At 31.3% G+C, this 13,253-nt stretch overlaps 1 protein-coding gene across 3 annotated transcripts in view; it reads left to right on the top strand.

Moving 5' to 3' along the window:
• Window positions 1-12,572, top strand: part of LOC143063718 (putative ATP-dependent RNA helicase DDX53) — a 49,178-nt gene extending 36,606 nt beyond the window's left edge. For all 3 annotated transcript variants that reach the window (XM_076236056.1, XM_076236065.1, XM_076236047.1), the window contains 10 exons: window positions 756-897; window positions 1,340-1,440; window positions 1,691-1,778; window positions 2,446-2,505; window positions 2,943-3,013; window positions 4,028-4,093; window positions 4,629-4,736; window positions 5,763-5,837; window positions 6,400-6,487; window positions 10,520-12,572. In XM_076236056.1, coding sequence (XP_076092171.1) covers window positions 756-897; window positions 1,340-1,440; window positions 1,691-1,778; window positions 2,446-2,505; window positions 2,943-3,013; window positions 4,028-4,093; window positions 4,629-4,736; window positions 5,763-5,837; window positions 6,400-6,487; window positions 10,520-10,711 — 991 coding nt within the window. In that variant the 3' untranslated portion in view covers window positions 10,712-12,572. The remainder of the gene's footprint in view (window positions 1-755; window positions 898-1,339; window positions 1,441-1,690; window positions 1,779-2,445; window positions 2,506-2,942; window positions 3,014-4,027; window positions 4,094-4,628; window positions 4,737-5,762; window positions 5,838-6,399; window positions 6,488-10,519) is intronic.
• The last annotated feature ends 681 nt before the right edge of the window (window positions 12,573-13,253 follow it).

Raw genomic sequence — 13,253 nt, 5'->3', positions numbered from 1 at the left:
TAAGTCAACATGACCAAAGTGGTCAGTTGACCCCATAAGGAGTTATTGACTTTTATAGTCAATTTTTAACAATTTTCATAATTTTTGTAAATTTTTGTAAATATGTACAAAATATTTTCCACTGTAACTACTGAGCCATTTCCCTTATAGATAGAGATAATTGTAAGCAGCAAGAATGTTCAGTAAAGTAAGATCTACAAACACATCACCATCACCAAAACACAATTTTGTCATTAATCCATCTGTGTCCTTTTGTTTAAGATGCACATAGACCAAGGTGAGCGACACAGGCTCTTAAGAGCCTTTAGTTTAAAAAAATGTTGAGATCATATTTGTGTTTGACTTTACATGAAATTTTAAGTTTTAATGTTATTTCTAGTGGTCATCATTTGTCCATTTTGGTTTTGTGAATTTCCCGTTCAATAAACACATAATGAAATTATCAGATTTACTTAGGTATGAAAATAAAGAGATTATGATTGCCAATGAGACAACTATCCACCAAAGTCCATATGAAGTTAATGTTATCAATTAAAGGCAAGCGTACAGCCTTTATCATTGAGAAAAACCCATACTGTTGACTAGCCTATACTTGTGATAACTGTGTTGCCATCTAATGTTATTGGTATACCTCACCTTTATTTGAATTCCTAGAAATGTACATTTTACCAATTATGCTGCAATGCATCCTTCCTTTCAATGCACTTCATTTTGAATATTGTAATTTTTTTCATGTTTTTGTCAAATTGTTTCAGTGTATGTGTATATGGTGGAGGAAATAGACGAGAACAGATCAAAGTAGTGACAAATGGCGTAGAGATTATCGTAGCCACACCCGGTAGATTGAATGATTTAGTCATGAATGGGATAGTCAACGTTAAATCAGTCACATATTTGGTAAGTTTAAATCGTATATTTAACATTATGCTGTTATAGACCTTTTTAACTCACATGGTAGAAGGCTATGAGTGTTAAAGCTGGCATATTAGAAAAGATAAGATGATAGTTTTGTTGAATGTGGTATATAGAGAAGTGAAATCAAATCAAACCATGTAAAATATTTCCTTTTTGTACTTCATGGTCTGGTGAAAGTGTGTTTGCTTGAGAGCAGACCGTCATAGATTCAATCTGTAGTCTTCAAACAAAGATTTTAAACATTAAAGATTAAGAACAAAAATTTATCAACTTTGAGTAAGAAAATTGTCCGAAGAGGGGGACTGGTTTTTTGTGTGGACTGATTTGTTATATTCTGCGTGTTGGTTTATACCATAGTACAATGTGTGATATGTTTATGTCCTCAATGTTTATGAATTTGTTACCACAATCAATTAATTTATAGATACTTGATGAAGCAGATAGAATGTTAGACATGGGCTTTGAACCAGAGATAAAGAAAATACTGTTAGATATCCGTCCGGATAGACAGACTGTTATGACAAGGTAAGGAACCATCTTTACTAAAATTAATCTCATTTAAAAAAATGACTTAAGATAGCCAATAAATTCCTACAACCAAGATAATTTTTGCCTATATATTAACTGTTGTACATCAGTGCAAACTAACAAATTGCTAGGTTTCGAAAACTTCAATTCCGGCAGAAATATATTATGGACCTTATGATAAAAGTTGACATATTCATATGCAATGAAGTATTCTTATAAACATTAATAGAAAGTAAATATTTTTCAGTGCCACATGGCCAGAAGGTGTACGGCGTCTAGGTGCACAATATCTTAAGGATCCTATACAAGTATTTGTAGGAAGTCTAGATTTAGCTGTAAGTATTATAATAAGTATACAAATGAACAGCATGGTTTGACATGGAATTTAAATTAAACAAACTTAGTATTCTGGAAAAAATTGTCCAGATGCTGGTATTTATTGTCCAAACACAGTTACCAATAAATTCACGAATATTGAAGTTCTGACAAGTCTATAATATATGATACTACTTTTTAAGAAAATATGATTATAACTTGAAAGAAACTTCAAAAATATATGGAAAACACTGTGACATGGGAGAACAACAGGAAAAGTATCAAATTTGTTTTTCAAAAATAACTCTTAAATTGTATACACTGTAAGTTCTGACTTCAATGTGTACAATGTAAATTTTAATCTTTCAACAAATGAAGTTACTGCAAGATCAAATAATATAATTTCTTTACATGTTATAGTAAAATTTTATTAGCAAGTTTTAACTTTTGTAAAGTTCTCATCCTGTTGTATTTCTACATTAAAAAAATGTGACATTTATTATAAAAAAAAAGAAGATGTGGTATGATTTTGTCTGATTTTTAAGTATTTTTTCATTGGGTGAGTTAAATTCAATATATTGATATTTTGATGTCTTTATTATCTTTAAAGTTATTTGGTTTTATAGGGAGTAGATTCAGTACATATTTTATTTGTTTCTTATATTAAGTTGATTTATTTTTTCTAAGGCTGTACATTCAGTACATCAGAGAGTTGAATTGGTGGATGATGACGATAAGAAAGATAGGGTAGGTATACTACTAAAAATGGGCAGGAATAAATAAAGAGTTTATCACTTAACATGCTTAGTGGTAGGGAATTACCAGAACCTGATCTTAAAATACAGAAAAAATATAATCAAAATTCAAAAAAGTTTCAACAAATATTAAAAAAATAAATATGAAAGGTTGCTTTATATGCTATTTACAAAAAAAAATATATTAAGAAAGGACAACTCTATAAACTTGAACAAATATGGGGTGGGGGGGGGGGGGGGGGGGGGGGGGGAATCATTTCAGCACATTTACTTGGAAATGGACAAATGGACAAATTGATTGTCAGTTGCTCAACAACTAGGGGCAAGTATTTCATGCATATACAGAACGACTTTATAGACATGGAATGTAATTAAGCAATTTATTCTTTAAAAAAATTATACTCAAACTATCCGTTTATTTGATTTTAGTTGTTACAGTTTATTCAAGAGGAATTCCTTCCTACTGATAAAGTTATAGTGTTTGTTGGAAAGAAACTAATGTAAGTAATTACTACAATAAAAGGAACAATGTCTATGATGCCAAGATAATGATCATCCATATAATTTTGCAATTAAATGGAGAAAAAAAATCGTGTCCACAAACTTCAATTACATGTGAAAAGGAAAAATGCAATATGCTAAATCCTGTAAGAATATAAATTTTGAAAAGCCTTTGTGCGTTTCTTGAGCTTGTTATTTATTATATTTTTACATCTAAAAAGTAACATTATCTAGCAAAACCTATAATGGTAATTTTCATGGATGTTTTTGCAGTTAATGTCAAAGCACATGTCTGTTTTCATGTATTTTGGTCTTACAATGCATTGGGAAATTGTTAATATCTGTTTGATTTTTATTTATTTTTATTTAAGTATGTCAATCTGTTTTTACTTTGTTTTGTGATCCATAAAAGATGTTCAGTAAACCATGGCCAACAACAGAAATTAAATGTTTTAACAAGGAACATTTTTGTTTAAAGTTTTTAACCATATTCTCCCCTTTCAGTGGAGGGTAATTGTTTTTATGAAATGTAACCTGAATAACATTATTTTACCCCATGCAACAAAGTTGCGGAGGTTATAATGTTTTTGATCAGTCTGTCAGTCTTGTAATCACAATTCCGTGTAAACCACACAACAGAATTTCATAAAACATACATGATAAGGACATACTATGCAGATGTACATATCTACAGGAAATTATGATTGACTTTGTTTTCTAGGCGATATGCCCTTTAACTTAGAATTTTGGGCAAAATATACTACTGGAACAGTTTGTCATTGCAACTCCTCTGAAACCACACAATAGAATTTCATGAGACTTTGTAGTTAATGAGGACATATTATGTAAATGTGCATATCCACAAGAAAATTTTTATCAAGTGACTTTTGTAGAGTTTTTAGCCTTTGAACTTAGGAATCTGGTGAGATTTTGTTTGTCCAGTGACAATGTGGGGGCGTAGGTACATGAGCGCGCTCACAAAGGTTCTATAATTATATATATTTATGTTTCAGGTGTGATCATTTATCCAGTGATCTAAGTCTGTTAGGAGTTGACTGTCAGTGTATCCATGGTGACAGGTAAGACAAAATAATACATGGATTAAACTCATTAACACGAGTCAAGTAAAATGGATAGAAATTTTTAAGGAATAGTTCATAAAAGTTTACTTGATATATTTTAAAATATACCTTATTGCTTATTTGTTAATCTCTAACAATTGACCCAAGAATCTGTACCTCTTGAACTTTTGATGTCATACAACAATCACTTTTCCATTGTAGCGTCAGGAATATAACAGTTGTTGTCCATTTGTTTGATGTGTTTTATTATTTGATTTTGCCATTTGATTAGGGACTTTCTGTTTTGAATTCTCCTTGGAGTTTAGTATTTTTGTGATTTTACTTTTCATCTATTGTCTTACATCTCAAAGAAGTTTCTCAGTTAAATCTCAACTGAAAACCTGAGAAACTCCCCCTCGTTAACAGCACCATAGTGATACAGTATGTTACAGTAAAATTCTTAGTAAAAAGATTGTGATGAGTGAATGTATACAGTCTTCATACAATTGCATTACAAAGAGGAGTATATACATAATGAAAATGAATGTTTCAGGGAACAATGTGATAGAGAGGCTGCATTGGAGGATTTTAAATCAGGAGCTACTAGAATATTAATAGCCACTGATGTGGCTTCTCGTGGCTTAGATGTTAAAGATATAACGTGAGTAATAATTATTATACCATTTTATTAGGACTCCTTAGAAAAATATAGGCACAGTATCTGTAATGTTCCAGCCCGTGTTTATACTTCCCTTGGTTATACAAGGTAAATTATATTCAGCTGATTTTCAATAAATGTATTTCAAGTCTTTAAAAAACAATGAGCCAGCTCAAGTTATTGAATCTACTGGTAGCAAAAAGATATTGATTTTGAAAGTTTTTATGCCCCACCTACAATAGTTGAGGGGCATTATGTTTTCTGGTCTGTGCGTCCGTCTGTTCGTTTGTTCGTCCGTCCGTCAGCTTGTCCCATTTCAGGTTAAAGTTTTTGGTCAAGATAGTTTTTGATGAAGTTTAAGTCCAATCTTGAAACTTAGTACACATGTTCCCTATGATATGATCTTTCTAAATTTAATGTCAAATTAGAGTTTCTTACCCCAATTTCACTGCCCATTGAACACAGAAAATAATAGTGCAAGTTTCAGGTTTAAAGTTTTTGGTCAAGGTAGTTTTGATGAAGTTGAAGTCCAATCAACTTGAAACTTAGTATACATGTTCCCTATGATATGATCTTTCTAATTTTAATGCCAAATAAGAGTTTTTACCCCAATTTTATAGTCCACTAAACATAGAAAATGATATTGTGAGTGGCGCATCCATGTACTATGGACACATTTTTGTTTCATTTATTTTTACTATCCATAATCTATGATTAAAAGGAAAAGAAGGAATGTGTCATACTTTTAAGAAAATATTTTCAAGTTATAATTAGTGAGATATGAACAACACATGTATCCAGAGGCAGATCAATTCATGTAGACAAACTACTATCAAAATAACTTTACTTAGACATAAGATGATGTGGTATGAATGCCAATGAGACAACCCTCCATCCAAGTTACAATTTTGTAAAAGGAAACCATTATAGGTCAAAGATTTGTATATCTGATGATAATTGTCTCACCAAAGACCAAACCCAGACTAAACCACAAATGAACCATATAACTTACATTGTATGTGTTTTCAGATATGTGTTCAATTATGACTTTCCCAGACATATGGAGGAATATGTGCACAGAGTTGGCAGAACAGGAAGAGCAGGGTAAGGAAGTTTATTTAACAAGAATATGATACCCAACTAAAGGAGTTGATGGCATACTGCAATAAAATTATCCATTTGTCTGTCTATTTAAGTTGTAAAGAAGCATTGTAAGGTTAACATGTCTGTCTGGCAGGAGTTATCTGGCCTTAGGTCTTTGGGCTCAACGAGCCAATAGAATCTGCCTAAAAAAAAATCGCAAAATTCAGCCTCGGCCAAAAGATTCAAAAGTTTTATGGTGAAGATTGGACCTTGACCTAATTATTATGGGTTATTGCTATTGCAGCTTTTGTCATTCCTATAGAATGATCTTGATCTGAGAATATTCACATAAAGTTCACATAAACAGTCAATGTATTTCAGTATGTGTCCTGTTTTGTTCCAGTTGACCTAATTTTCATGCACAAACTAATATTAGACAGTTATATTGATATTGCCGAGTTAAAACCTTGAAAAGTCATTAGTTTAAAAGCAAGATATAAACCAAACTAATGGCTTATATAGTCTTCAAATATGGTGGCAAACAGTTTTTTATTTGTTATTAATCCTTTTTTTCTGTTTTTAGGAGAACAGGTACTTCCATAACACTTATGACAAGGATGGACTGGAGAAATGCTGCACATTTGATAGAAATCTTAGTAGAGGCCATGCAGGTATGTCAAACTGTTTCTTTGGTTTTCTACACTTCTTTTGTGTAATATTCATCACACTGAAGTATGATTAAGGTAAAAAGCATAAAGGATGTTTGCTTGTCATGTTTTTCGAATTTTTGTCAGATTTTCGAAATCCTCTGGTTTTAATGCTTTAAAAAAATTTTGCCCTTTGACCCTCTTTTTTTTTTTTATAAATCTTTTACATGTATAATTAATTATAAGCCATCTGAAAGAGTCTTATAAAATCTTTGTTATTTTTTAATAGTTTTGAGACTTTAAACTTGTCAATGATAATGCTATGTCAAGAGAGAATATTTAAAGTCACATTCTAGTTTGTACTATTTACAGCCACATAAAGAGCTGGTCGAATTTAGATAATATTTTCTTCATGTAATTACTCGAAGTTGCGTTTCATATTTTGTGATATGACTTAAAAAGTCACGGATTGAAGCATCTGATGTTAATAGTTACACAACTTTAAACTTTTCTCAACTTAGTGTAACACTCTTAATAATTCTTTCCTCGGAAACACTTTTCTAGGTATATATACCTTGTAAGTTACGTAATGTCTTACTCTTAATGCATAAAAACATATATTTTGTATATGAATATCACTTTTGGTTCTCTTTATCTTGACATCAAGGTTAGTTTTTGTCAGTTTCAGTATGTGAGACATAGAGATAACTTTCAGACTGTTTAGACTATTGGAATAATTGTTTATATTGCATACATTGCAGAAGGTAGAAGATCTGGATGTAGATACCTTATGTTACCAAATTTCTGTCTGTTATATGTCCATTGTCTTTAACATTAACATTAACATGGTTCAGCAACTGCTTAAACAAATCTTGTTTGTTTGTTGTGTGAACTTTTCACTTATTATGTGTAATAGGATTACAGATTTTGGTATATTTGAGTTCCTTGCCATGTTTACATGTCATGTCTGACCTCAACCTCATTTCTAGGATCAGTGATCAAGGTTAAAGTTGTGTGAATAGGTCTGTTTCTCATAGTCTGAAAACAGTATTCAACTACATGTGGTGCATTGGAATATTGAATAATAGAAATATAGACAATTGATGTCCATTTTCAGTCATATTGTTTTCCTTAAATTACTGGAGAATAAAGGCTTTTTCCCCTGGAGAAGAATCCCAATTTGAAAATAATATGGCTTAAATTATTCCCAAAAAGACAACTTTTTTCCCAAACAGTGCAGTCTTAGTAGTAACTGTGCATGACTACAAACTGAAAAAAACACTCATTTAAACATTTGTCATGCCTAAAATGACTATATATGCAGATTAGAGGGTCTATTTATGTATCATCACTGATAATGAGGGGTCTTATGAGGGTTTACCTCTTGAAAGGGGGTGTGCAACTTGAAGTTCCATTCAAATTCATAGTTTATTATAAATTTCACAATTTGATAAAAATGACACATATTTTCCCAATAAAAAGGGTAGAGGTAGTTTTGAAAAAAGACAACAATATCACTGGTATACTTTTTGATGAAAATAAGATTAAAACTTTTTGAGTTACAGCTCTTTGAAACTAAAACAGGGGTGTGTTTTTTTCACATGTCGCACCGTATCTCAAAAACGATTCTTGATTATGGCTTTAAACTTTAAACACTTCTTAGTTATATTTATCTTAATATCTGTATACTTTTTGGTGATGATTCAAAATTTCATTCTCGAGTTATTGAGTATTTTGTAAAAAAGGGGGGAGGGGGTTTTTACATGTCGCGCCATATCAGTGTTCTCCCCAGGCCGTTTTAGCGTCGCGGTACCGCGACGCTATATTTTTTCACCGTGATGCTATAATAATTCCCGCGACGCTATAATTATTTTGAAGATGCTATTTTACTTGTCCTCAATTTTGAACTTTCATCTATTATCGATTATGATCATAAAAATTATATCACCTTTAATTGTAATCCCTTTAAGTCGGACACTAAAAGCAATTAAGAGATTAAATAGCCAGGTGTTAATTGCCCTCAGGGTGATAACTGTTTGGATGCGAATATCCCAAGCTGACACTGTGACATGACTAATACCACGTGTCTGCATTCACCAATTTCGACATGGAAAATGCAATCACAAAAACAATTCGAAATCTATGTTTTGTATTACAAAATTTCGAAGATTAAACAATTTTTTTTTTAAAAGGTCGTTTATTTGTACAACTCTCCAAAAAAATATTTCTTTCTCTTCCGGTAATACGAGAGCGAGAATTTTGGTTTTGAGCTAAAATAAATTTTATACTTCTTTAAAAAGTGATCATAATTGGCTTAAGTTTATGTTTAATTCATTTAATGCATTAAAAGCGTCTTATTCATTCACAATCTCTTGTCAAACAATGTTTATTCTTGGACTCATTTTCGTAAACTTTTCTACGGCCGCCATTGCACATTTTTGTGTAAACTACGGATCGGAACCGGACCAGATATGACAAAAATCCGCATTTTCACGATAATGACAACAGACGGACGGTAGACCGAAAAAAAATACCAATAGAGAAAACTACGCATTAATAGACTATTTGTTAGATAACTTTGTTGAAAATACGTATCATTTTGATGTAAAGATAAGAAACAACAGGGACTAATTCATTCAGTGCCATGAAACAATGAATTTCATAAACATGATAAAAAAAAGTTTTTAAATTGATATTTTTTTTTGCTACTTTTGCTACTTTATCTTCACTTAATATAATATAAAAAAATAGTTTATTTTGTGTACTAGATATTTAGTTTTGTATATATACAGGTTGCACTATAATGAACCATTCATTCATTTGACTTAGTGTTGGGTAACTGAAAGCACATATTTATTTTTATTTGGCACAAGAGGAAAAAAATAATTCTGTAACTATAAATGAATAAAGAAAACATAAACTGAAACAACTGTTTTTGTTGTTATAGTTTAATTGTATTCTCAGTTATTAATTGAACAATATAAACTAAAACATATAAAGGAAATAGAGCATCAACGCGACGCGACAAATGACATTAAAAAAAAATACAGTTAATTTTTTTTTGCGCAAAATGTGATGCTATCCAAAATTTCTGGGGAGAACACTGCATATCTCAAAAACCATTTATGATTATTGCTTAAAACTTTACACATGTCTTTGTTATATTAATCTAAAGTTCTGTATACTTTTTGGTGATGATTCAAAATTTTTTTTTGAGTTATTGAGTATTTTGTAAAACAGGGGAGGGTTTTTTACACGTCGCGCCGTATCTCAAAAATAATTTATGATTATTGCTTAAAACTTTACACACTTCTTTGTTATATTAATATAAAGATCTGTATACGTTTTGACGATGATTCAAAATTTTATTTTTGAGTTCTTGAGTATTTTGTATAACAGGGGAGGGTTTTTTTTACTTGTCACGCCGTATCTCAAAAATAATTTATGATTATTGCTTAAAACTTTACACACTTCTTTGTTATATTTATCTAAAGATTTGTATACTTTTTGGTTTTGATTCAAAATTTTATTTTAATGATATTTGGTTTAAAAAAAAAAAAAAAAACAGGGTGGGGGGTTTCACATGTCCCGCCTTGTCTCAAAAACAATATATGGTTATTGCTTTAAACTTTCTCAGAAACTATTTATGATTATTGCATAAAACTTCCACACAAGACGTCGGGCGTATCATACGCTCATGGCGCAGCTGTTTATTATTCATTCGCTTGATCTTAGTTCTTGATTGGTCAAATTTTCTTGCTTTCCTCTAAACTTCCTATTGTGACGGCATGAAAAAAACAACCATGTCTGATGACGTCACATAGAAAGAACACATCTTTTTGGCATATCAGGTGAAGAGATGGAATAAGTTTGCCTGCATATTGTTTAAAAATCATTAGAGATACAGATTCCACTCTTGACAGTTAAATTTTAAATATAACTCTTGAGTGAATATATATCGTATCACACTCTATGCAGTGGTAGAATCTATATATCTCCTTTCATTCATATGAATATTCTATTTTTAAAATGTTCATACTTGGTGTTTATTTGCAGGAAGTACCGGAGTTCTTAGAAGATATGGCTCAACGTTGGGAGGCCAACCAGAGAAAGAGAGCAGAGGAGAGGGAAAGTCTTAAAGGGATGGGAGGTGGTAGGGGTGGGGGAGGACGAGGAGGAGGTAGAGGGGGCAGGGGAAGAAGAAGAGAAGACTTTGGTGTTTACACACCAGCATATGGAATAGCTTGATGTTAGAAAGAATATTTTAGGGCAAAATGATCTAGTCAGTGATGTTCGGTTGTGATTGTGTCAGTAGGAAATGTACCTCATAATGAAGTAAAGTGGCTGGTTGTGTGTGACTGTTGGCGGAGAGACATTGTAGAAACGTTTGTTATTTTTGTGTACATCTGTTGATATATTGAAAATGAAAATTATGAACAATTTAAGTGCAATTTTCATTGAATTATATGTGATAGATAAACAGTATTAAATGACCTGTATTGTGTCTTACAGTTAAAAGTTATCTTATTATGGTACACTTGGAATCCAGAAAATTTTAATTGTGAAGTAAGAACAAATACAATCCAATAATGTTACTGTGTATTGAGAAGTTTTTATGATGGTCATTACTGTGTTAAAACATATGTTTTTACTGAGTTTTGAGAAAAAATTCCTTATTAATGATATATTCCTAATTTGTTAATCAGTAAACATGATTTTTATAGTATGTATGGTACATCAATTAGAGTTATTTTATTACCTAGATAAAGCATTGATAATATGCAACCAGTGATTCAGTATTTTCAAAGGAAACTTTCAATACACCTCACTCTTCTAACTGCTTTTCATTGATAATTTCTTTTCCACAAAATAAAACAAGTTGTATATTTCTTGAGTTCTGTAGAGACTCAATAAACCTGTAAGCAAAAGATCATTTACATGTTTTATCCAGAAATGCCCTACACGGTACTGTGAATTCATTAATATTTGTTGGATACTAATTTTCGTGGATTTCGTGGGTACAGGAAAACCACGAATTCAAATATTCAACGAATTACAAATTTCCTAAAGGAATGTGTGCAGACTTTTGCAAAACCACGAAATTAAATATCCACGCATATGCAAATTTTCCTCAAACCACGAAAATTGGTACCCACGAAAAAAAATGAATCCACAGTATATGAATTTATGATTTTTTTTTAGACAAGTCATGTAATTTGTCATGGTCATGTAATAGTAGTTTGATATTTGCCTTTTGGAATGATATAACAAAGTGACCTGATTGATTGCCATAAATAAGGCTAGTATTTTTGAAAGGCTCTTACCATTTTTTAAAAAAAGCGATAAAAGGTATTTTTTTATTTTATTGGTTTCTGAATTAATCTGCCAAAGAGATTATCATCCTAAATTTTGAATTTTATATTTAAAATCTTTTTTTTTATATTAGATGCTGTTTGTTAAGACAATAGTTGTAAAAATTTCAGTGATTTGACGCAGGTTTTATGATTTCTTGATGGCTGAAATTCTTTATTTTAAGTCGGATATTGATGAATGACTTTTTGTTTGACCAATTAGAAAGAAGTGCAATCATTTCTTTGTTCCATTTGATTTGAAGTTTATCTGATAATCGTTCTCTAAGGAACTCCTTTAATTATGAATTTTTTGTACTTAATTCCTCATTAAAATAATTGTAAGCAAATTATAATAGTGTGATCAGAATTAAAACAGATTAGAGGGATCACGAATTATAATAGTGTGATCAGAATTAAAACAGATTAGATGGATCACAAATTATAATAGTGTGATCAGAATTAAAACAGATTAGAGGGATCACCAACCTGGATTCCAACTTTTTCGTTAAGTCATAATTTTATGAATATTTGGATTTTGTTAGAAAACCTTTTAAGATTTTATTGTGTAGCAGTCCCTACAGAAGGTTATATGGTATCAACATAAACTGGTACCATTTTTTGTTAATCTAGAATCTCTCGAAAAATGCCAAAAACATTTGTATTGTTATAGTCAACCTTGTAATGTTTTTTTTTTACAGAAATGTGATATTGTATTTATTTGAAAAATCTTAAGTAAAGAATAAAATGTATCACATAAAGATATGTATGTTAAACAATGCTAGAAGATGACACTGCATGAGAATATTTAGTACACTGCCAGCCTTGTGGTATTTTGGCATGAGAATATTTAGTACACTGCCAGCCTTGTGGTATTTTGGCATGAGAATATTTAGTACACTGCCAGCCCTGTGGTATTTTGGCATGAGAATATTTAGTACACTGCCAGCCTTGTGGTATTTTGGCATGAGAATATTTAGTACACTGCCAGCCTTGTGGTATTTTGGCATGAGAATATTTAGTACACTGCCAGCCTTGTGGTATTTTGGCATGAGAATATTTAGTACACTGCCAGCCTTGTGGTATTTTGGCATGAGAATATTTAGTACACTGCCAGCCTTGTGGTATTTTGGCATGAGAATATTTAGTACACTGCCAGCCTTGTGGTATTTTGGCATGCGAATATTTAGTACACTGCCAGCCTTGTGGTATTTTGGCATGCCAATATTTAGTACACTGCCAGCCTTGTGGTATTTTGGCATGAGAATATTTAGTACACTGCCAGCCTTGTGGTATTTTGCATTTTAACTGTTCCCTCTTTTATTTCAAAAGACTTTTTTTTTGTAAAACGGAATGGGTTCATAGATATTAAAAGATGTGGTATGAGTGAATGAGACAACTCTACATCTGAATCACTATGTATAAAAAGTCAAGAATTATAG

Source organism: Mytilus galloprovincialis, chromosome 1 (genome assembly GCF_965363235.1).
Source record: "Mytilus galloprovincialis chromosome 1, xbMytGall1.hap1.1, whole genome shotgun sequence".
Taxonomy (NCBI): domain Eukaryota; kingdom Metazoa; phylum Mollusca; class Bivalvia; order Mytilida; family Mytilidae; genus Mytilus; species Mytilus galloprovincialis.
The sequence above is the reverse complement of the archived record's forward strand: the minus strand, read 5'-3'. Positions and strand labels throughout refer to the sequence as shown.